Source organism: Crassostrea angulata, chromosome 8 (genome assembly GCF_025612915.1).
Source record: "Crassostrea angulata isolate pt1a10 chromosome 8, ASM2561291v2, whole genome shotgun sequence".
Lineage (NCBI taxonomy): Eukaryota > Metazoa > Mollusca > Bivalvia > Ostreida > Ostreidae > Magallana > Magallana angulata.
Window position 1 is genome coordinate 12,042,114 of NC_069118.1, and position 21,801 is coordinate 12,063,914.

At 37.0% G+C, this 21,801-nt stretch overlaps 1 protein-coding gene and 1 pseudogene across 16 annotated transcripts in view; one reads left to right on the forward strand and one right to left on the reverse strand.

The window, feature by feature from the left end:
• Positions 1-21,801, forward strand: part of LOC128159647 (plasma membrane calcium-transporting ATPase 2-like) — a 67,164-nt gene that overhangs the window by 31,554 nt on the left and 13,809 nt on the right. For 11 of the 16 annotated variants that reach the window (XM_052822801.1, XM_052822803.1, XM_052822806.1 and 8 more), the window contains 13 exons: positions 2,731-2,856; positions 11,390-11,560; positions 12,616-12,636; positions 13,984-14,019; positions 14,912-14,932; positions 16,570-16,599; positions 17,201-17,401; positions 17,760-17,974; positions 18,522-18,657; positions 19,075-19,181; positions 19,538-19,773; positions 20,878-21,026; positions 21,255-21,379. In XM_052822801.1, coding sequence (XP_052678761.1) covers positions 2,731-2,856; positions 11,390-11,560; positions 12,616-12,636; positions 13,984-14,019; positions 14,912-14,932; positions 16,570-16,599; positions 17,201-17,401; positions 17,760-17,974; positions 18,522-18,657; positions 19,075-19,181; positions 19,538-19,773; positions 20,878-21,026; positions 21,255-21,379 — 1,574 coding nt within the window. The remainder of the gene's footprint in view (positions 1-2,730; positions 2,857-11,389; positions 11,561-12,615; positions 12,637-13,983; positions 14,020-14,911; positions 14,933-16,569; positions 16,600-17,200; positions 17,402-17,759; positions 17,975-18,521; positions 18,658-19,074; positions 19,182-19,537; positions 19,774-20,877; positions 21,027-21,254; positions 21,380-21,801) is intronic. The other 5 variants (XM_052822812.1, XM_052822811.1, XM_052822815.1 and 2 more) reach the window with 5 other exon arrangements.
• LOC128159648 (uncharacterized) lies at positions 3,245-9,456 on the reverse strand (annotated as a pseudogene).

Here is a 21,801-nt window from a genome sequence, read left to right on the forward strand (position 1 = left end):
AATAATTGAAATTTTCTGCGGTGGAGACAAAACAAGGATGGAAACAGGTTAACCAAGGAAGCTGATTGATTTAAAGTCTAATAATTGCCGCTGTCCCAAAAGTAATGAACACTGATTGTCTGTGGCAGAATAATGAATGGAAAGGGGGTAGGGAGAACTAATTTATAGTGCTGCTTATTAGATGGTAAGAGAGGAGGGAGGGGGGGGGGGGGTGTGAGCAGGGAGAGCTATTATGCTATATAGTGTCTATTGAATGGAAAAAGGGCAAGGAGAACTATATACATAGTGCTAATTGAATGGAATAGGGGCCATTGAGAGCTAATATAGAGTGCCTATTTAATGAAAAGGGGGGGGAGGGAGGCTAAGGTGAATTTGATTACCTATTAAAAGAAAAAGGGGCATGCAGGAGCAAGCTTAGAGTGTCTGAAGAATGAGAATTAAATGGGACAGGGAGTGCTAGTTTTAGATACATTAAAATTGGATTGGGGCACAGGGGCCAAGCCCGTTTTAACTTTAATTTCAATGTAACCATATCTTTATTTATGGTTACATTGAAATTAATGTTAAAACGGGCTTGGCCCCTGTGGATTGGGGCATTGAGATTTGATTTTGAAAGCCTAGTTAATTAAAAAGGGATAAGGAGGGCTAGTGAGAGAGCCAACAAATGGAAAGGGAGCTCATATTGAGTGCCTTATGAATGGAAAGGGGGGCGAGAAGAACTAATTTTAGATGTCTAATGAATGGAAAAGAGGAGACAGAAAGCTAGTTTTGAGAGCCAAATGGATGGAACTAGTACAGATAGAACTTACGTAATGAAAGAGGGACTGGTTAAACAAGAACTGTTCAAGATAGAAAGATGTAGTTGTCACATTGAAAAACTTTAGAGAATCATTATATAGAGTAAGAAATCTGGGTCATTCAAAGGGCAGTAATACATGCTTTACAATATCCTACTACAATGCAGATTATTTTTGGAAGGTGTAGTAAAATGGTATATATTTTTTTTTTGGCATTTGTAGTTTACATCCTCAATACAAGGAACTAATTTTGTTGACCTAGCACTGGTCAAAGTATCTTGCCATATATTCTATGTACATTATATACTAGATATTTGATTTTGAGGAAATTGGCTAAACTGCCATGGCAAAGATTGAAAGAAGAAACTTGTTGAGCACAGATTGTTTAATAAACAGGTTCATGAGGTGCATATGCTTGGGTGATATTCTTCTATCAAGAAATCTGGCCCTGATGTTTCACATGCACAATATTGACACCGTAAGGGAGTTTCGATTTTTACCACCAGATTCAGTTCTCCACAGTATTCCAGATAGAGGAGTATTCCTGTGGTGGAATTTATGACCTTAACACTGATCAGTGATGTGCAGGATGAGGATGTTGCAGAAGGAAGGATCTGCAGGCTATGGGGGAATCTTCCCTTGCAGTGCTGAAGCACTGAGCACACATTGCAGTCATTGATGTAGAACTACTGTACAAACAAATGCATAAGCTCGTGTTGACTGCCATTGTAACAGGGGGCCTCAGTATAATATACTGATCAGAGATATTGATCCCAAATCCCGCTCAATCAGGATTGGATTCCTGGTCCCAGAGGGAACAACAGCCAAGAACTACAACAGACTAATAAATAGAAAAGATGGTTTCTGTCACTTTTATGTAGGCTTTATCTACCAGTGAAGAAGAAAAAGATTGATTCTAATGAATCACCATCGTTTTACACGCTCATTATTGAAGTTGAGTGCTTGATAAGAAAGCCCTTTTGATTGTCGCCTCCTTCTCGGCTTTTTGTGGGGATGTCAGCAGTTTTTTGTCAATATCAAGGCTGCCAATTTGATAGATCTTAGAGTTTTTGCCCAGTTATGGGCTCCTGCTGATGGACATGCTTCTCTCTTTAATGTGAGCTAAGTGTTGATGATACACAATCTGTGGCATAGGACAGATAGGATTTTTGCAATTTTTTTATGGAAGCCTGTTACATACAACCGGAACTGAGCTAATGTTAGAGATATTAATTAAATTTTTTTAGCATTTCCAAAAACTTTGCCTTATTTTTTTGTTTCAGTCAATTAAGATTTAATTAGTTGATGACAAGAATGAAAAGATAAAAAAAATTACAGGACGCACCTGGAATGTAATGAAGAAAGCAATATAATCATGGCTGGTAGATGTGCTAAATTGTTTGAACCTGTAACCAATTTTTCATTTTAATGACAAGTTCAACAAGATAAAAAGCTGATCAATTTTCAAGGTTGTTGAATGAGACCATATGTGCATAAATTATATAATCATGTAATTGTGGTCTAATGAAATCTGATCAAAGTACCTATATACACACTAGCAGAAAATGAGAAGCACATAATCCTGATATTTTATTTGAATTAAGCTGTTTCAGCAATAACAGTGACAGCTAGTAGCCAAGTAATGGATGAAATATTTTATGAGAAAATCCATATCATATGTCAGAATATCATGGCTTCGCATCCAGTCGCAGGAGTGCTTGAAATTAGTTTATTTTATTACAAAAATCGCAAAATTACAGCTTTTATTTCAGCATGTGGGCGCACACATCAATTTTTTTCCTCTCAAAAAAATTATTACAAAATATAACTGCAACAAAATATAACTGCGATTTTTTTGTTTTGGAAATATGATCTTGCAGTGTCGCATTCTTGTTTAAGTTGTGTCTAATGTCTGTTCTCTTCATTTCTTTAGGTGATTTGTTACCAGCAGATGGATTAATAATTCAAAGTAATGACTTGAAAGTTGACGAGAGCTCCCTAACGGGAGAGTCAGACCATGTAAAGAAAGGGGAGAAGACCGACCCTATGATGTTCTCAGGTGAATCTCAATACTAGAGCAATCAGTCTGTACCTGTAATAGCATAAGTACATGACCTACTTGTTTGGTTTCAGGTAATCAGTCAAATTACCTCAGTGGACTGACAAACATTTACAGTAGCTCAGATTCCTTTATCCAATTATCTGTTCTCAGTAGTTACTGTGTAAACTTAAAGAATAAAAAAGGGGCATGACTATATATGATATATATATTATTCATTGGGGGGGGGGGGGCTGTGATAAGTGGTGTATCATTTCCATAAGAGTGGAGAATGGGGAAAAAAATTTTCCATCCTGGTCCATACCATTTGTTTTCAAGAAAAGAAGGAAAATATACCATTCAAAATATAAAGTTAATTTTACTATTCATCGAAAATATGTGTCACGGGGTCGTTATTCCTCGTACAAAATAAATAAATAAAAGGATGGTCCAGTTTCCAACATTACTTTATTATGGCATTCGTGAATAATAATGATGATAAGAAGGTGACCTGAAATGAAAACACTCATACAATTGACGCATACATTTTTATAATATTTAGATATTTTAATTTTAAGATAAAAACAATTAAAGAAAGTATTTCTCACCAAATTCGCCTTCAGTAAAACTTAATAGTAATAGTTTGAAACTAGTGACAATCTCAAACTATTAAATCAGACCAGTTGTAAAACTGTCTCTGTCTGCTGGCAAACGAGTTATGTTCTAAAATCATGGTGCAAAGCATTATAAATTAAGTGTTATCACTCACACTTGCGCACTGACCATACACACCCATGAAAACCTGTTTTTCCACTACCAAATATAGACATACAGTAGCTATTACCGTATTTGGTAAATCACAACCCAAAATAACAAAATCACGTGACAGAACACGAATACCAGTCAAACACGAGTAAACTATGAATGAGTTAATAATGAAATGTATGGATGAATGAATGAGTAAATAAATGAATTACTAAATACTAAATTATACTCAATTGTATCCCTGTGACATTCTCCCCCACTTAAATAAAATGTCTCCTGACATTTCTTAAGGGAGAATACTGAAAAGAATCATAACCTCTCCAAATCATATAACTTAATATTGTTACTAAATATTTAAAATATATATCATTCATATTAGAATAATATCATGTTCTACCGTCTATGACATATTCTATTGACAAAATCTAACTAAATCATCTTATCAACACTAAAATAATTATACCACATTCTACTTATACTACAAAATTAAAAACAAATATTCAGGAAAATATGTAATTAAAATACAACACAATATGCGATTCTGTCTGCAGAATTTCACTATTCTGTCTGCAGAATTCCACTAATCTACCTGTGACATTCTCTCCTTGTCATACATACCAGACCTGAGTTTGTTGGGGAGATACCCAGGTACCATACCTTTCTGGGGGTTTTCTAACCCTTTCAGACCTCCTTGGTTCCGTTATTTCCGGTGTTGGTGATTCAAACGTTGTTGTTGAATTTCTTGTGATAGATGACCGACCAGTTGAATGAGATGATCCCATTGTGGAGTACTGCCGAAAACTATCATATGAATCTGCCGTTGATTTTCTTTCTGAAATACTAAAATTTCGTTTAGTTTTACCTTTCCTTTTTCTGATGATAGTTCCTTCATCACTGGATTCTGATTCTGAAATATCTGATTTCTTTGTTGATTCTTTTTGCTCTGGTCTTGGCATCTTCTCAGTTGACTCTATATTTGAACTAGAAGATTCAGTTATGCACATAAAAGGCAATAAAAGATTTCTATGTAACGTTCTTATTTTCCCAGACACCTCATTTTTGACTCTATAAACTGGAATGTTTGAAACAGGCTGTTCTACTACAACATACGGGTCTCTCTCCCACTTATCTGAGAGTTTGGCTTTGCCTGAAAACACTAACATTTTTACTAACACTCGATCACCAATATCTAGTTTCTCAAACCTAACACCGTGATCATAATTCTCTTTATACCTGTTCGAGTTCCTTCCGATGTTACCCCTTGCCATCTTGTAAGCGTAGTGTAATCGTTTCTTTAACTTCTGGGCATAGTTTTCTCTACTTCTTACCTTTTCTTGTGAATCCTCTAATCCAAGATAGGCATCGATGGCTAATCGTGGATTCCAACCAAACATAAGGTAGTGCGGGGAAAAGCCTGTAGTCTCGTGCTTTGTCGCGTTATAAGCGTGAACTAATGGTAAAACGTAAGTTTTCCAATCTTTCTTCTGCTCATCGTCGAGTGTCCCCATCATTTTGAGAAGCGTCTGATTAAATCTTTCTACCTGACCGTTACCCATTGGGTGATACGGCGTCGTTCTACTCTTCTTTACTCCGGCAATCTTGCAGAGCTCCCTAATAACACTACTCTCAAAGTTTCTCCCTTGGTCGGAATGTATACGCTCTGGGAAACTATAGTGGCAGATAAATTGCTCATACAGTACCTTTGCTGTTGTTGATGCCAGTTGATTCCTGGTCGGAACAGCCATTGCGTATCTCGTAAAGTGGTCTGTTATTACAAGTATATTTTCATACCCACCTTTTGACTTCTCCAGAGTAAGAAAATCAATACAAACAAGTTCCAGAGGTCTTGTTGTATGAATGGACACCAATCCAGTTTTTGGTATATCTCTTGTCTTGCTTCTTACACACCTCTCACACTTTTCTACCTTGTCAACTACATCTGCATACATATTGGGCCAGAAGAATCGCTGTTGAACTAACCAGTAGGTTCGATCTCGCCCTTGATGACCCATGTCATCATGCAGTCCTATGAGTACACTACTCCTATACTTACCAGGAAGAACTAGCTGACGAACTTCCTCTCCTGCAATCACCGCCTTTCTTACCAAGATTCCTCTCTCAACCACCAGTTGTCTCCATTCCCTTAAAAGTAACCTGACTGGTTCTGATTCCTGTTGCAGATTATTACCAGATGGTTTGACCCCACCGTTTAACAGATCCTTGACTCTACTAATAACTTTATCCTTACCTTGTTCCTCTCGCCAATCGATGTTGCTAAGCTTCTGCGGTGTTTCATCGACTTCTTCTGACTTCAGCTTCATTGACTTTCCAATTACACAACTCTCCGCTAGAGGGTTAACCTTTACCAATGCAGCTAGAGAAATAGCTTTAACCACATCCGAAAACAGTTCTTGTTGTGGTGGATTTCTTGATAACCCATCTGCATCTCTATTGAGCTTACCTGATCTATATGTAATATTAAAATCGTAAGCTGACAATGATGCCAACCAACGATGAGAAGTAGCATCCAGCTTGGCTGTTGTAGTAACATAGGTTAGAGGATTATTATCAGTCCTTACCTCAAAGTGATTACCATACAAATAATCGTGGAATTTGTCTACTACAGCCCATTTCAAACATAAAAACTCCAGTTTATGAGCTGGGTAATGTTTCTCTGGTTGTCTTAAACCCCTACTTGCATAAGCAATAACTCGCTCAATACCATCATGTACTTGATATAGAACAGCCCCCAAACCATCTGAACTCGCATCTACGTTCAAGACAAATGGTTGGGTAAAATTGGCGTAAGCAAGAATAGGAGGATTTGTAAGCTTCTGTATGATCAAATCAAAAGAATCCTGTTCTAACTCACCCCATTTCCACTCTGTCTTCTTTCTCTTCCTTGCGTTTTTCTTTGCTGCTTTGTGTGTTGGTTGTCCAATCAGTAGGTCATTCAAGGGCTTGACTATTCTGGCATAGTCCTTGATGAATCTGCGATAATATCCTGTGAAACCTAAGAAAGATCTTAATGACTTCACATTACACGGAATCGGCCAATTCTTTAAAGCAGATGTTTTATCAGGATCAGTCATAATCCCCCTTTCAGACACTACATGACCTAAGTACCGAACTTGACTTTTAAAAAATTCGCATTTCTTTGGATTTAATTTCAACTTATAGTCATGCAATCTCTGAAAAACAGACTGTAACCTCTCAATATGTTCCGTGAATGTACTGGAAAATATAAGGATATCATCAAGAAAAAGTAAACACTCTTTGAGATTCATGTCCCCCATGCAAGTTTCCATAAGTCTTTGGAATGTTGCAGGAGCGTTGGTCAGACCAAACGGCATCCTGTTACATTCAAAGAACCCTAGTGGACCTACCGTGAACGCCGTCTTTTTCTTGTCCTCCTCTCGGATCTCCACCTGCCAGTAGCCTGACTTTAAGTCTAACTTACTGAAATAAGTAGCCCCGTCTAACCTGTCTAGCGTGTCCTCAATCCTAGGTAAAGTGTAGGCGTCCTTGATTGTCCTGTTATTCAACTTACGCAAATCGATACAAAACCTTAAGGACCCATCCGCCTTCCGGCACAAAACAACATTGGAGCAATATGGACTACTGGACTTTCTAATAGCGCCAGCCTCTAACATCTCACGTAAATTTTGTCTTACCTCTTCAATCATTCCCGGGGGAATTCGCCTGTATGGTTCTCTGAAGGGTACATCTGTCGTTAAGTGTATCTCGTGTTTCACCACATCCGTCCGCCCGAGATCAGTCGGGGATGTAGAAAACAACCCACGCCATTTCTCTAAAATACCATATACCTCCTTACACTGCTCTGTAGAAAGACTATCTGTATTTACCTTCACTCCTAAATCTGTTAAGGGTTTGTGATCTTCCGTCTTGTCAGTAGTCGGTGTTTCCGGATTCCAAGTATCCATTACTCTAACCTGACTTACCTGACACAAATTTGTTTTCGGCAGAATCTTTATAGCACTTGCCGATATATTACATACCTTAACGTTGACCCTTTTGTTTCTACCTGCATTCTTCATGGATAATAGCCCTGGACAAACTATCACTCCTTGTTGCCCATTTTCAGACTGTTCTGTTAACACTGACTCTACAGAGGAATCTACATTACGAACAATACCTCTAATGTACTTAACTTCATTAGGTTCTAACTTAATAGGAAATCTGTTCGTAGTTTTTACAGGTAAACAACAGTTCAACTTCAAATTTTCAATTGCACTTTTCCAAGCACTGTCGGACATATCTGAAAATTCTTTACAATATCGAATTACATTGGTACCCACAATGATAGGGATCTTAGAACTGTAGTCTGAAGTCTTTGTCACTAGAACTGGGACAAAAAGTGGTTCTTGGAGAAATGGTAGCTTAACAGAAGCCTCAATATAACCAAGAAATGGTAACTCACTGCCATTTGCGCCGTATACATTCAGCTGAAATTCTGAAATGTTATGTAATTCAGGCTTGTTAGTCAGAGAATTATAAAACTCTTCTGATACCGTAGTGACCATAGATCCACTATCTATGAGACCAATGACCTCTTTTCCACAAAAATTAACAGTACTTGTATTTGATGGACCAACCATTCTCTGTTCTAAAGTTGTAGGGCACTTACTTTTCTCTTCCATTTGCCCTGCAGTGGAAGAGACTACTCTTTTGGGTCACTCCTGATTTTGTCTTCAAATGGTTTCTTGAAATACCTACCTCTGTTGTTTCCTCTGTTGTACGAATGCCCCCTCCGAAATGCTCGTCCTCTGCCATAAAACTGAGTGTTTGGAGGAGATAATTCATTACTTTGATTATGCATTAGTTCTACTTTCTCTAACCTTTTTTCAATACTTTGTAGTGTCTTGAGTAACTCCTCGTTAGTTGTAGACTCTTTCTCTACTCTTGCTATACCAAGGTTCTGATGAGCTGTCGACTTTTCGCTGGCCTTACTGCTGCATAGTTCCTCCTGTTCAATCTTTCTGATTTCTTTAAGTAAACTCTGAAAATCTTTCACAGAATCAAAAAGATACCTAGTTGCACTTCTCAAAGGTTTGCTTTTAAGACCTGTCCAAAATTTACTACACAAGATAGATTCTTTTGCAGCATCACTGATATGACCTTGTTTGATAGCCTTACACAACGTTGACTCTATCCTTGAACCATATTGAACAATAGACTCTGTGTCCTTTTGACAATCATTATAAAAGCCCTGCATTAAAGTTTCACTGCTACTGACTAAGCCGTAAAAACCTTCAAGTTTAGCTAAGACCTTATCTACCGTAGTTGATTCCCCAAGGGATACCAACATTGACCTTGCTTCACCCCTTAAAGAATTTCTGATAGTCTGAAGCAATAAAGCCTCAGGAATAGCATGCGAATTCTGTAAACATTTCACTTCAAAACTCCAAACATCGTAGCTAACTTCACTCTTGTTTGGTTCAAGACTACCACTGAATATAGGTAATTTAGGTGTTACATCAAAATTACTTTGCAGTAATGATGCATTCGAACCAGGGAAATTGAATGGTCCAGCATTTCCTATGATAGGAGTGCTAGCTTTCAATGCCATAAGATCGTCATATTCTTGGTTACTTATTACCTTATATCCGGGTTGCTTTATACCTGGTTCTACCAAAGATGTATTTGTTTTTGACAATCCTCGGCCACGCCCCTTCTTTGGCTTCGCTCCCGCTTCTTGATCAACACCTGTTAGGTTTTCACCTCCTTCTGCCATATCAACAATTCAAAATCTGACAAAAACAAACTGCAAACTGATGAATTTAAAGCTGAAAATAAATCGGCACTAGAATGAATACTTAAATTGCTCTATTGTTTTCAACCGACACTCTAGATACTTTTAAGCAGCACTTAATGCAACTAGTCTAATCACTACTGCACTAACTAATCACTACAGTTATTAATTAATCTAAGCTATATATGTAAGTATAAAATCATGCAAATGAATGATAATGATAGTTGTAATAAGAACAAAAAAACAGATGACAAAGAATTTGAGTTCAGTACAAACACTTCAGAACTGGTAAACCGACTGAAAAATCAACTCAAACTTGAAACCAAAATTCAAAATGAATTTCACCGATTTTCTGCAAGATTCTCACATTCTGTAAACAATTAGTGCTTGATATGCTCAAGTAAGTGCAGTAAAGGGTTAGTAAAAAATCTGATTGTCTTCGTCTGGATCTGTCAGCTGTCAATGGCCCTGAAATTTAAGTAAAAGTTATTTAGTTTACGCGAGGTTACTCAAACTCACTAACTAAACACGCAAGCTCTATCACACATGAAATGATGAATGGTACAATAGCAACATGAGAAATGAAAGAAATGATAAACAGTACAATGATAGAAATGAGATTAAACACATAAAATATTTTCAGAGTAAAATTATATCACTCGCAGTCGGTCACAACAAGTTACTGAAGTCACTCAAGCGAAACTGAGTGTTCGACTTTCCTCGCCGTCCTAGATTTTGACCCGATAACAGTCAATCACGCACGGATCCTGTATATACGGTCGCTATCTTCCGGAATTCCAATGGCCTGGCCAGAATATTCAATACATGAAGTAGAAATAACAGGAAATACAGTGATGTATTTCACACAAAATCAAATATTTGAGCGCTCACATGAATATATATACCGGTATTTCTGTTTTCCGGATGACGGTTTTATATTTGGAATTCGGTCACCCGAGTCGACTTTGTCGTACACACGTGCCAGATGAAACTCCCAGTGTTTTCCACAAGTAAGGCCTATATGCTGGGACAGAAGTTGGAATTTACGTTGGAATATTCGTTGGATACGTTGGATACGTTGGATGCGTTGGGCGCCATTTGTCACGGGGTCGTTATTCCTCGTACAAAATAAATAAATAAAAGGATGGTCCAGTTTCCAACATTACTTTATTATGGCATTCGTGAATAATAATGATGATAAGAAGGTGACCTGAAATGAAAACACTCATACAATTGACGCATACATTTTTATAATATTTAGATATTTTAATTTTAAGATAAAAACAATTAAAGAAAGTATTTCTCACCAAATTCGCCTTCAGTAAAACTTAATAGTAATAGTTTGAAACTAGTGACAATCTCAAACTATTAAATCAGACCAGTTGTAAAACTGTCTCTGTCTGCTGGCAAACGAGTTATGTTCTAAAATCATGGTGCAAAGCATTATAAATTAAGTGTTATCACTCACACTTGCGCACTGACCATACACACCCATGAAAACCTGTTTTTCCACTACCAAATATAGACATACAGTAGCTATTACCGTATTTGGTAAATCACAACCCAAAATAACAAAATCACGTGACAGAACACGAATACCAGTCAAACACGAGTAAACTATGAATGAGTTAATAATGAAATGTATGGATGAATGAATGAGTAAATAAATGAATTACTAAATACTAAATTATACTCAATTGTATCCCTGTGACATATGCAAGATATTTGACATGTTTGAATTCATTTCTTTTACTAGCTCATAAAATTTACTTGCTTTAAATATTTAGAATTTTACATTAAAAATTAATAAAGTTATGTATTTAAATTTACAATAGTCACTAGAACATTATGAAACATATTGTAAGTGATAGTCTCTACACATAAACCATAAAGAATTAGTATCGTTGTCTAAGCCACAGGAAGTCCTCCATGTCAATACTGTTACATAAAAATTTGCAGTTTTTTCCCAGTATATTAAATGAGACTTGTTTTTACCTGACAATGACATCATTACAGGTACTCATGTGATGGAGGGTAGCGGTAAAATGCTCGTGACAGCAGTAGGGGTCAACTCACAAACCGGAATTATTTTTGCCCTTCTTGGTGCCTCAAGTGAGGAAGGAGAGAAGGACAAAAAGAAAGACAAAAAGGACAAGAACAGGTTAAAAGGCGAGGAAGGAAATGGAGGTATGGAATGCATCGATCACACATTTGGATGATACATGTTTATTTTGACTTCATTTTATATAATGGAATGATTATCGTTACGAAAATCAATCATTTACATATGTATATGTTTGTTTTGCAAGATTTTTTCCTTCCACGTTTGTAAATTGCCTTCATTTAGTGTATAAACTTTATTAAGTAGATATTAACCCTAAATACCCCTATTAACATGTAATGTGTGATGGATTGTCTGTGTGCATCATCCGATCGAGGCAGTTGATTTGTGCATCTTGTGAGTGTCTGTACTTTGCTTTAAGGTAGCTGACTGATGACCAAGTGCTTTAAGGTGGCTTCACCATGAAATGAGTACAATGTTTTATTTTGAAGTAAGGCTTATCATTTACTTCATATCAGACAATAATACAAAAATAGACATTGAAAGCTTTAAAAATGAAGGAAAATTTAAGATAAGTCATAAGTCACCTGCCATCTGCATGTTTGAATGAGGAAAAGAGAGGAGAGAGAGAGAAAGAGGTTTTGCATTTTGTGGTGTTCTGTTCTCATGCTTGGCCTGAATCAATGAGATATAATGTGCTCATCTCTGTCTGACATTTGTGTTAACATCATAGTGTAGTTTTGTTTGTCATGTGCATGTTTTGTGTTAGAATTCTAACATTTTTGCTGGATTTATAACTAACATTCTAGATAGACCCGCTAAATGTTCAGTGCTATTAGTAGTAGACATTGGGATAGCCTTATACGTTAGCCAACTTATTACGCCTCGTAATAGAAAGACAAAAAAACCTGAGGACCATTTTCCCACCACTTCTTCATTCACTTTTGATGTTTTAGGGCCCGGTGACAAGGGATATGAGCAGCTGAAATGTTTAAAGCACAGCTGGTGTGCCAAAATTCATGATCAATCAATTCATTCTTCATCTCTTTCTGATTTTTTAATTGAAAAAAAATTACATTTCTTTTTTTTGAAAATTGCATACTTAAGATGATTTTGTGCTCTCTATAAATGCAGTTAACTTTTGAGTTCGGCTACATTTTTTGTTTCATTCTAAATGCAGTGACAGTTGTGGCTTATAGAGGTAAAGTAGTAATGGAAAAAAAAGGAGCCGTGTGCGTAATTTTTTTTCTTTAATTTGGTTCTCGACTCTCTGCAGCTTACACCTAGTCTGCTGCTCTTCAGGTGTTGTGTAGTACCTTAACCACCACGATACTCTGGCACATGACTTCAGTCAAACAGGAGAAAAAAAGGGGGGGGTGAACTTTGACCATTGATGAATGAAGTCATGTGTCATATTATACACAGTTGTGATTGTAACTCTGTTGGCTGTGTGTTTTGTTTTAACAGCATTTCTGTGTGTAGTGTTAACAAAAAAAGAAATCTTGCAAAAACACCTTTCTGAATCAACTGCCCCTGGTAAAATTGACCACACATGGTTAGACGTACGTGGTTTTATAGTATACGAGCACCCTGTTTAGTTTGTAGAGGTGTTATTTCCACAGTAGGTCTAACCGTGTGTTAACAGCTACCCCTGACTTAGATTTGACCACCCATGTATACTTTTTACTAGTATGTGGCACAGACATGGTCCCTCCATTTGTATCCCACCCTGACCTCCTCCCGTCGCCTCACCCCTCATGGAATCAGCCCCCACCCCACCAGTATTGTGAACCCAAGGGGATGGGGTCAGCTCTTAATATTAAGGTTATTAAAAACAAAATCACTTAATCTGTAGCATTTTCTAGATTTGTTTGACTTTTTATAGAGGTTCAATGGCTGACATGATTGCTGTGGTTTTTTTAGGTACTATCTAATTTTCTGTGTCTCCACAATATTCCACAGTTTGAACAAATTTATTTCAGCATGCAATAAATATAAAATCAGTCAAGTTTTAAACTAGAAAGCAAACGAAACAGAATTCAAAAAAGTCAACCATGTATAAGAATATATAACAAGTTATAACCTGTCTACATTTCTTCCACTGGATCTCCTTTTGCATGCGTTTATTGTACAGACACAGTAAAACACTCTACAGGTGCCTGAAGATCTCCAGCTATGTAACAGAGGAATGGAGGTCACCCACCAATCCCTCACTCCCATTCCATCCCCATATCCCAAGGGTGGGGGCTATTTAGCTTGGTAGCTTTCTTATTGAGGGATGGAGGTTCTTTACAAACTTTGGTACAGTTTTAGTGGTCTCCCTTGAGCTGGAGTGGCTATTTTATTATTATGCAGTTTCCGTAAAATAAGGGGAATGGGGGGAGGGGTACCAGTAATGTTTCGTGATGGAGGACAGGAGATGGGGATGGGGGTACCAGTGTCTGTGTGTCTGTTGGAGGACAGGAGATGGGGATGGGGGTACCAGTGTCTGTGTGTCTGTTGGTTTTGACATGTTCAATAATTGAATGCTTCCTGCCTTGGCTTGCAGGCACACGTACCAACACAGCAGGACAGAACACTCCATGTAAGTCTACATCATTTAACATTATATCAATACGCTTCATCTCTTGTGCAGTACAATGCAATCAATGTGGTATTTGTATTTTTTTTTTTTCGGCAATGATTTCAAAATATTTTTGGGTTGGTTGTGTCAATGTTGTGGTATAATTTATCATCACAGAGTGTGTGTGCACGCTGTATTGGCCAGAGCTACTGTAAGTCTGGAGGTACAATGTTATATAGTCAATGGAGGAATAAATTGTGAAAGCCGCTTATCAAAGAAAAAAATAAACAAAAGCAAAATAGAAATAGGCGTTCCAAAGAATAATTGTAATTTGTAGCAAAACAAGAATTTAGCCAATAATCCATGCAGAAATTGTTTTGTCTGTAAAAATTGGCACCTTTTGATGTTGTCAAGTGTAAAACTGATCACAAAGGAGAACGAAGTTATCATCAATGTGTTTCCAAATTGAATCATTTCACCAGTGTAGTATTTCTTCATTAAGTCATGAAAGATGTAGATTGATAAGTATTTAGATAATTTTGTCAGTCGGATGATAGCCAAGAGTTATCTCCCATTATAATTATACCTATACACTATATTTATAAGCTTTAACATATACTCCAGATGCATTTTTCGTTGCACAATTATATCAGCAATGAAATGTGTAGGCTTCATGTGTGTGCGTTGGATATATATATTTCATTTATTGTGCTTTTTTAAAAACACTATACATATTTGTTACATTAATTTCAGCGTGAATATTGTGAATGATATTTATTGAATTTTATACATTTTAATAAAGAATTAATAGTAACAGATAATTGATAATGCTAATTTAATTTGATGCAAGATGTAATCCTTCTTACATGAAATAATATAACAGTATGCTTACTTGTAATTATGAATCTTTTAGACTCCAGAAATTTTGAACATGGCAAGTTTCACCCACTAACAGGCTTAAATATTAAAAGAAACAAATTAACTTATTTTAAAACACTAAGTCCTGCCCAATCGCTAAAATCAGTACAAACAAAAGCATGGGTTGACTTGAATGAGCAGCTTAGAAGGAGCTTAATAAATGAAAATTGTCAAGCCAGACTTTAAGAAGTTTAGCTAAGTTTTCCATGTAATTTGTTTTATTATACCTCTTTAAAAGAAGTACATTTAGTATTAGTATCTAGATTGGGCAAGGACTATGCTTAAAACTTCAACTGTAAAATGAAGTGGAAAAAAATGTAAATTATTGTTTAATATCCATAATGAATTAACATACATTTTATTACTAAGTGAGCTTTTGATGATTCTTCCACACAGTCTAGCCATGTTGAGTTGGGCAAAACAAAAGCTAGATATTGGCTTTATGCTGCTTTCCTTCATCTTTTTTGTTTCTGTTTGGAAGAACAGACAAGTTATATGTAAAAAATGTTTACAGATTATTGCTTGACTATGTAAAAAACCATGATACAAGGGGAAAAATTACTATGTAGCCTGTATTATATCAACAATAGTCAGAGCAGGTGCTTTGAGAAATCATCACATACATTATATTTAATGGAGAGGTGCTGAGTCAAGGGGCCCCCAAAAAAGACTTGCATCGTAGCTACACCACTCAGACACAAAGGGTGATGGATATTTCTGTATAACCACTTTCATTTAATGAATGCATGCAATGTGCATATTGACATCATCCCTATTAAACACACATCTTGGTATCATATACAGCATGTGTTTAGATATTATCAGCAATTTCTGCATCTTGTTGTGCAAAACTGGTGAAAATTGTGCACTCTTGGTTCCTGCATAGAGTTTGGTTACCCTTGAAACTAACCAGTAAAAAGGTGTCTGGTATTGATGTTACTGTGGTCATAGAGTGCATGCTTTTCATTATTAAAAAAAAAGAAGAATTGAAATATATTGAAATGTTTAGAAATTAGAGGAAATTTTTGGTTGCAGCTAGAATCATTGTAAACCCTGATTGGTTTTTTTTTCTTTGGCATGAAAAGAAAATTGTTATTTTTTGGTTTGTTTGTAGCAAGAAAAAAAAAAGCATTTTTCAAAGAATTGTCAAAAAGCTTGTCATCATACTGCCCAAAGACCTGACATTGCCTATGTACATGTATTACATATTACACATTATGCACCAATTACCTATATCAAATATCTACATTGTATACACAGATTGTTGATATCTTAGGTGGTAGTTGGGTGAAAGGACTTGTTAGAGTTAAAACCACTTCAAATAGGAAAAAAATAATGTAACTATCTATTTTGCACTAGTGTGAATATGTATATAGATCTATGGATTTTAAAAGCACCTGCAAACTTCTTCACTATATACTATGTATAATTTCTCTCCTTGGTAATTCAGTAAAGCTTGCTTAAGACTGTCTAATGATATGACTGCTTCCAATTGGTAACAATTATGTTAATATACGAATGTTGAATGCCAAGATACAGTACAATTCTTTGAGAAAACAATGTCTGACTATATCTTATATTATCATTGTATAAATGTCATTGATTTATATGTACATGTATTCATTTTCGTTCTCTTCTTTTTTCTTTACTTAGTGCTTTCTAGTGATGCTGATACAAAAGTGGGTATGTGGATGTTATTTTTTTTCCCCTGGTTTTTGACACAACTCCATGAAACAGTGCTGTTGGTTTAGGGTGAAGCTGGGGTTCATTTTGGGTTTCTACAGGAATCTTACAGTGGGGACACAAGTTATTTATGGGAAGGGGGGTTTTCTTGGTTCATACGTTTTTTGTTTGTTTGGTTTTTTGGGGTTTTTTTATGGATAAAAAACTCATTTAACTTGTGTTAAACATTGAATAAGCAATTCTTTTGTATGATTGTTTAGGGGTTTTTTTTAAAAGGGGGGGGGGGGGGGGGCTCAGTACTACTGTATTTGAAATTCAAAACTTTTTGAAAATGTAAACTCTGGAAAAATGGGGATGGGTAGAAAGTTTTAACTCTTTGGCAAATAAAGCTTGATGTTAAGAAATGCACTGTTGAAGGACAAAGTGTTGAACTATGGCTTGCTTAATGTTAAAAATATATACATCATATCTTCAATGTATCATGTCATTAAGCCTTAATCAGGCAAAATTATTCACATCAAATCTCCACTTAACATAAAAGAGAATTTTTTTTCCACCGATCTGAAGGGATTTGGTCTGTATGAGTGTCCTGGTGTTGTAGATATCGATAGTATCCACCCGGTGATTCCGACCGGAAACAACGCCCACAACAACTCTTCCAATGCCAACAACAAGGTCGCCAACAAAGGGGAGGGAGAGCAAGAGGAGAATGTTCCCAAACCCAAGGTCGAGAGCGCTAGGAAGGAGAAGTCGGTTCTACAGGGCAAACTGACCAAGCTGGCCATTCAAATCGGATACGGAGGTACGCTTTAGCGAATAACTGGGACTGTGTAAAGTTCTTGTATTGTGTCTCTTCAGTATGTTCCTGAAATAAGGAGCTAAAGCTATAAGATGATACATTGAGCTCTCTCAAATTGATTTTATGTTTGTATAAATGTACCCTTTTCTCTAAAAAAAAAAAACTGCTTTTAATATATGTTATCTGAAAAAAATCCCTCTGGACTTTTTGATAAGCAACAGTAACAAAAACAAGACTGTTGATCAAGTGGTTCAAAACTATGTTGTTGAATTGCTATAGACCTAGAATATATATACAGTGTAACACTATCATATTAAGATTCTAATTAAGAGTTGCTCAACCTTTGTTGTTTTGTCTGCAGGCACGGCTGTGGCTGTACTGGTGGTGCTGATTCTGATTGTCAAGTTCTGTGTGATCGAGTTTGGCATTAATGGCAAGTCCTGGGAGGCGGACAAAACGGCCGAGTACATCGAGACGTTTGTCTTCTACTTCATCATCGGAGTGACTGTGCTGGTGGTGGCTGTCCCTGAGGGTCTCCCCCTGGCCGTCACGCTGGCCCTGGCCTACTCCGTCAGAGTAAGTTACATGGACAGGTGGTCAGAGAATGTAGAAGTCTGATTGATCAGTTTTAAGAGTATGTCCGTAGACCAGAAAAAGAGTAGTAGAATATTGATGAAAGTTGGACAGACAAAGATCTTTGCAGATAGTCAAAAACATTGTCTCATACAATTTTACAAGTTTGTTTTTGTAATCATACACTTAGAAAATAAGGATATACTGTAAACATATTATATTTGGTGTGTACAATATTTTGCGGAAAGTAGTTTTTAAACAAGTTGGTGTGGATTTGAATTAGCTTATTACTGAATGTGACTATTCTTATACATATATGCATAGCATTTAGGGATGTTCTTGATTTAGCAGAAGCCGCATTCTGCCAAAAGCACTAAATAGATACACAGCCAAATGTAGTACCTTTACAGTACTAGGTATGCACATAACCTTGATACTTGATGACATCAGTCATTGGTTTGTGTGATGTAGTCAACACAGCTGAGACAGTTTTACATTATTTACCCAGAATTGCAAGTGTATTTAACTAAAAATGAACTATAATTTTCAGAAAATGATGGATGACAACAACTTGGTGCGTCACTTGGACGCATGCGAGACCATGGGTAACGCCACGGCCATCTGCTCGGACAAGACGGGAACCCTCACCACCAACAGGATGACTGTAGTCCAGTCCTACATGGGTGGTAAGGGGGCGTGGCAGTTAGGGGCGGGGGCTGTAGTTAGAGTCAAGGAGGTCAATCATACAGCTATACAATAAAGCATAATGTTTAACTAATCACTGTCACTGTTGGCATCGGTATGCAGTGAAATTCACTTGCATTCTTAAAGATCATCATTTATTTCTATAGAAATAATATTATGTAGATGAAGTAATAATGTACTTGAAATGCATCAAACTTGTTTTTTCTTGAGGTAGAAAAATCTGTAAAATGTACAAAGCCTCTATCTGTAAAATGGTAAAAAAAAAGAAAGTTAAAGTCTCTAGCTCAGTGTTCCCAGATGTTTAACCATTGCATACTCAAATGTAAAAGACTGGATTTATAGTATCGTTGAGTTGCTAGTACATGGTATTTGATACTTATTTGATAACTGTTTTTCAGGAGCCCACTATAAGAGCACCCCTAACTTCAGTGCCCTGGCGCCCTCTCTCCAAGAGCTGGTGGTCCGCAGTATCGCCATCAACAGTGGCTACACCTCACGTGTCAGTGTAAGTACTGGATGTGGGGGATAGTCTCCAAACATAAAAAATACAACACTTGTGTCATTATGAGAACTGGATGACGGAGATAATCTCCAAACATCAAAAAAGTTTTAATATTGGAAAGAGTGTGTGGCCAAAAAGGTCATTTAGATATAATTGGAAGCAACAGGATATTGCTTGTGTTATTTTCTTTTAAAAAATTAAGACATATCGAATGCCCTTGTATTTCTTGCTGGATATAAAGTAGAAATAGAGATCAGTTTTGTTATTCAAGTTATAAAAAGGAGCAAAATGTGTCATTAAAACTACATTAACGGTAATCAATATAATGAAAAAGTAACACTGTGTTTGAATTGTTGCAGCCTGACAAGGATGGGGGCCTACCTCAGCAGCTAGGAAACAAAACAGAGTGTGCTCTGCTGGGCTTTGTCCTTGACATGGGTCAGAAGTACCAGACGGTCAGGGACGAGGTGCCAGAGGAAGCCCTGTACAAGGTGTACACCTTCAACTCGGTCCGTAAGTCCATGAGCACTGTTATCAGCATGAAGTTCGGCTACCGGCTGTTCACCAAGGGAGCGTCGGAGATCATCCTCAAAAAGTAGGTCAACAAATTCATTGTTAAAGAAACATGTTTTGAAAGAAAAAAACAAAATTTATTAAAATTACTGGTCTTAGGGGTTTTAATTTTTAGATATATTTTGGCAGTGTTTTTCATTACATCATCGTTCTAGTTGGAACGGTGATTCATTATCTGTGGGGACATAAATTGAATGTATTCGATTAATGGAATTCAGTGATTTGACAGTATTTCACATCAGCATGGTGATCCTAATGATACCTGATATCAAAAGTTGCATTTGCTTGATAATATTTAATATAAGTGATGACAAATGACTGGGTCTCGAGGGACATTTGATACTCAGGATTTCCTGAATCAGACAGAAAGGATTACAGCTCTGTTGGTGGCATGGTGTTGATCTGTTATTTGACTCCTACCATGGTGTTGTTCTGTTATTTGACTCCTACCATGGTGTTGATCTGTTATTTGACTCCTACCATGGTGTTGTTCTGTTATTTGACTCCTACCATGGTGTTGATCTGTTATTTGACTCCTACCATGGTGTTGATCTGTTATTTGACTCCTACCATGGTGTTGTTCTGTTATTTGACTCCTACCATGGTGTTGATCTGTTATTTGACTCCTACCCTGGTGTTGATCTGTTATTTGACTCCTACCCTGGCGTTGATCTGTTATTTGACTCCTACCATGGTGTTGATCTGTTATTTGACTCCTACCATGGTGTTGATCTGTTATTTGACCCCTACCATGGTGTTGTTCTGTTATTTGACTCCTACCATGGTGTTGTTCTGTTATTTGACTCCTACCATGGTGTTGTTCTGTTATTTGACTCCTACCATGGTGTTGTTCTGTTATTTGACTCCTACCATGGTGTTGTTCTGTTATTTGACTCCTACCATGGTGTTGATCTGTTATTTGACCCCTACCCTGGTGTTGTTCTGTTATTTGACCCCTACCCTGGTGTTGATCTGTTATTTGACCCCTACCCTGGTGTTGTTCTGTTATTTGACTCCTACCATGGTGTTGATCTGTTATTTGACTCCTACCATGGTGTTGATCTGTTATTTGACTCCTACCTGGGTTTTGTTCTGTTATTTGACTCCTACCTGGTTGTTTTTCCAGGTGTAACTACATACTGGACTGTAAGGGTAAGCCCCAGCCCTTCAAAGTTGAGGACCAGGAGAACATCGTGAAGAATGTGATTGAGCCGATGGCCGAGGACGGACTCCGTACTATCTGTTTGGCCTACAAGGACTATCATACCGACCCTAGTGAGAACCACTTAGTAGATCATAGTTAAATTTAATGCGATTTTATAAAGTTAATGCACAGTAAATATCAGAAGATAAGCAAGTCATGTTCTGTTCATGTTTGTGTAAATTAAAAGATGACATTTCTCCTATTTATATACCAACATTATGATAATAAATATGAGTGTATTTCTTCATGTATGACCTCCTGACATTGAACCCCTGTGTAAGTTTGTACTGTGACTGTAGGTACAAAGACTGAGGACAATGAGGAGGTGATCAAGGACAACCACGACTGGGAGGATGAGGACTCTGTGGTCCGTAACCTGACCTGTATCCTGGTGACCGGTATCGAGGACCCGGTCAGAGACGAGGTCAGTGCTACACTCCCCACCCCCAAAGCACACACACACTCACTGAAATACACACACACACCCCAACTCCCTTCCATACACACACCCTAACTCCATTGGTCGTAACCTGATCTGTATCCTGATCATTGGCATCTAGTGAATGGTCAGAGACGAGGTTAGTGATCCAACCATCAGGGCACTCATGGGGGGGAGGGGTTGGTTGGTTCAAAATACCTTGCTGCAAAGTTTTTAGGGGATACAAATTACTTTATGGTTCAAGGTTGTTGCTAATAATTTTAATGTTTCTGAAGAGTTGCAAATCATTTCATTGTTTTTTAGAAGTTTCAAATTACCTCCATTTATTGAAGGTTGCAAATTGTTTTAATTTTTTAAGGAGAATTAAAAATATATTGATTTTAGGGAATTAATTTTTGAGAATTAAA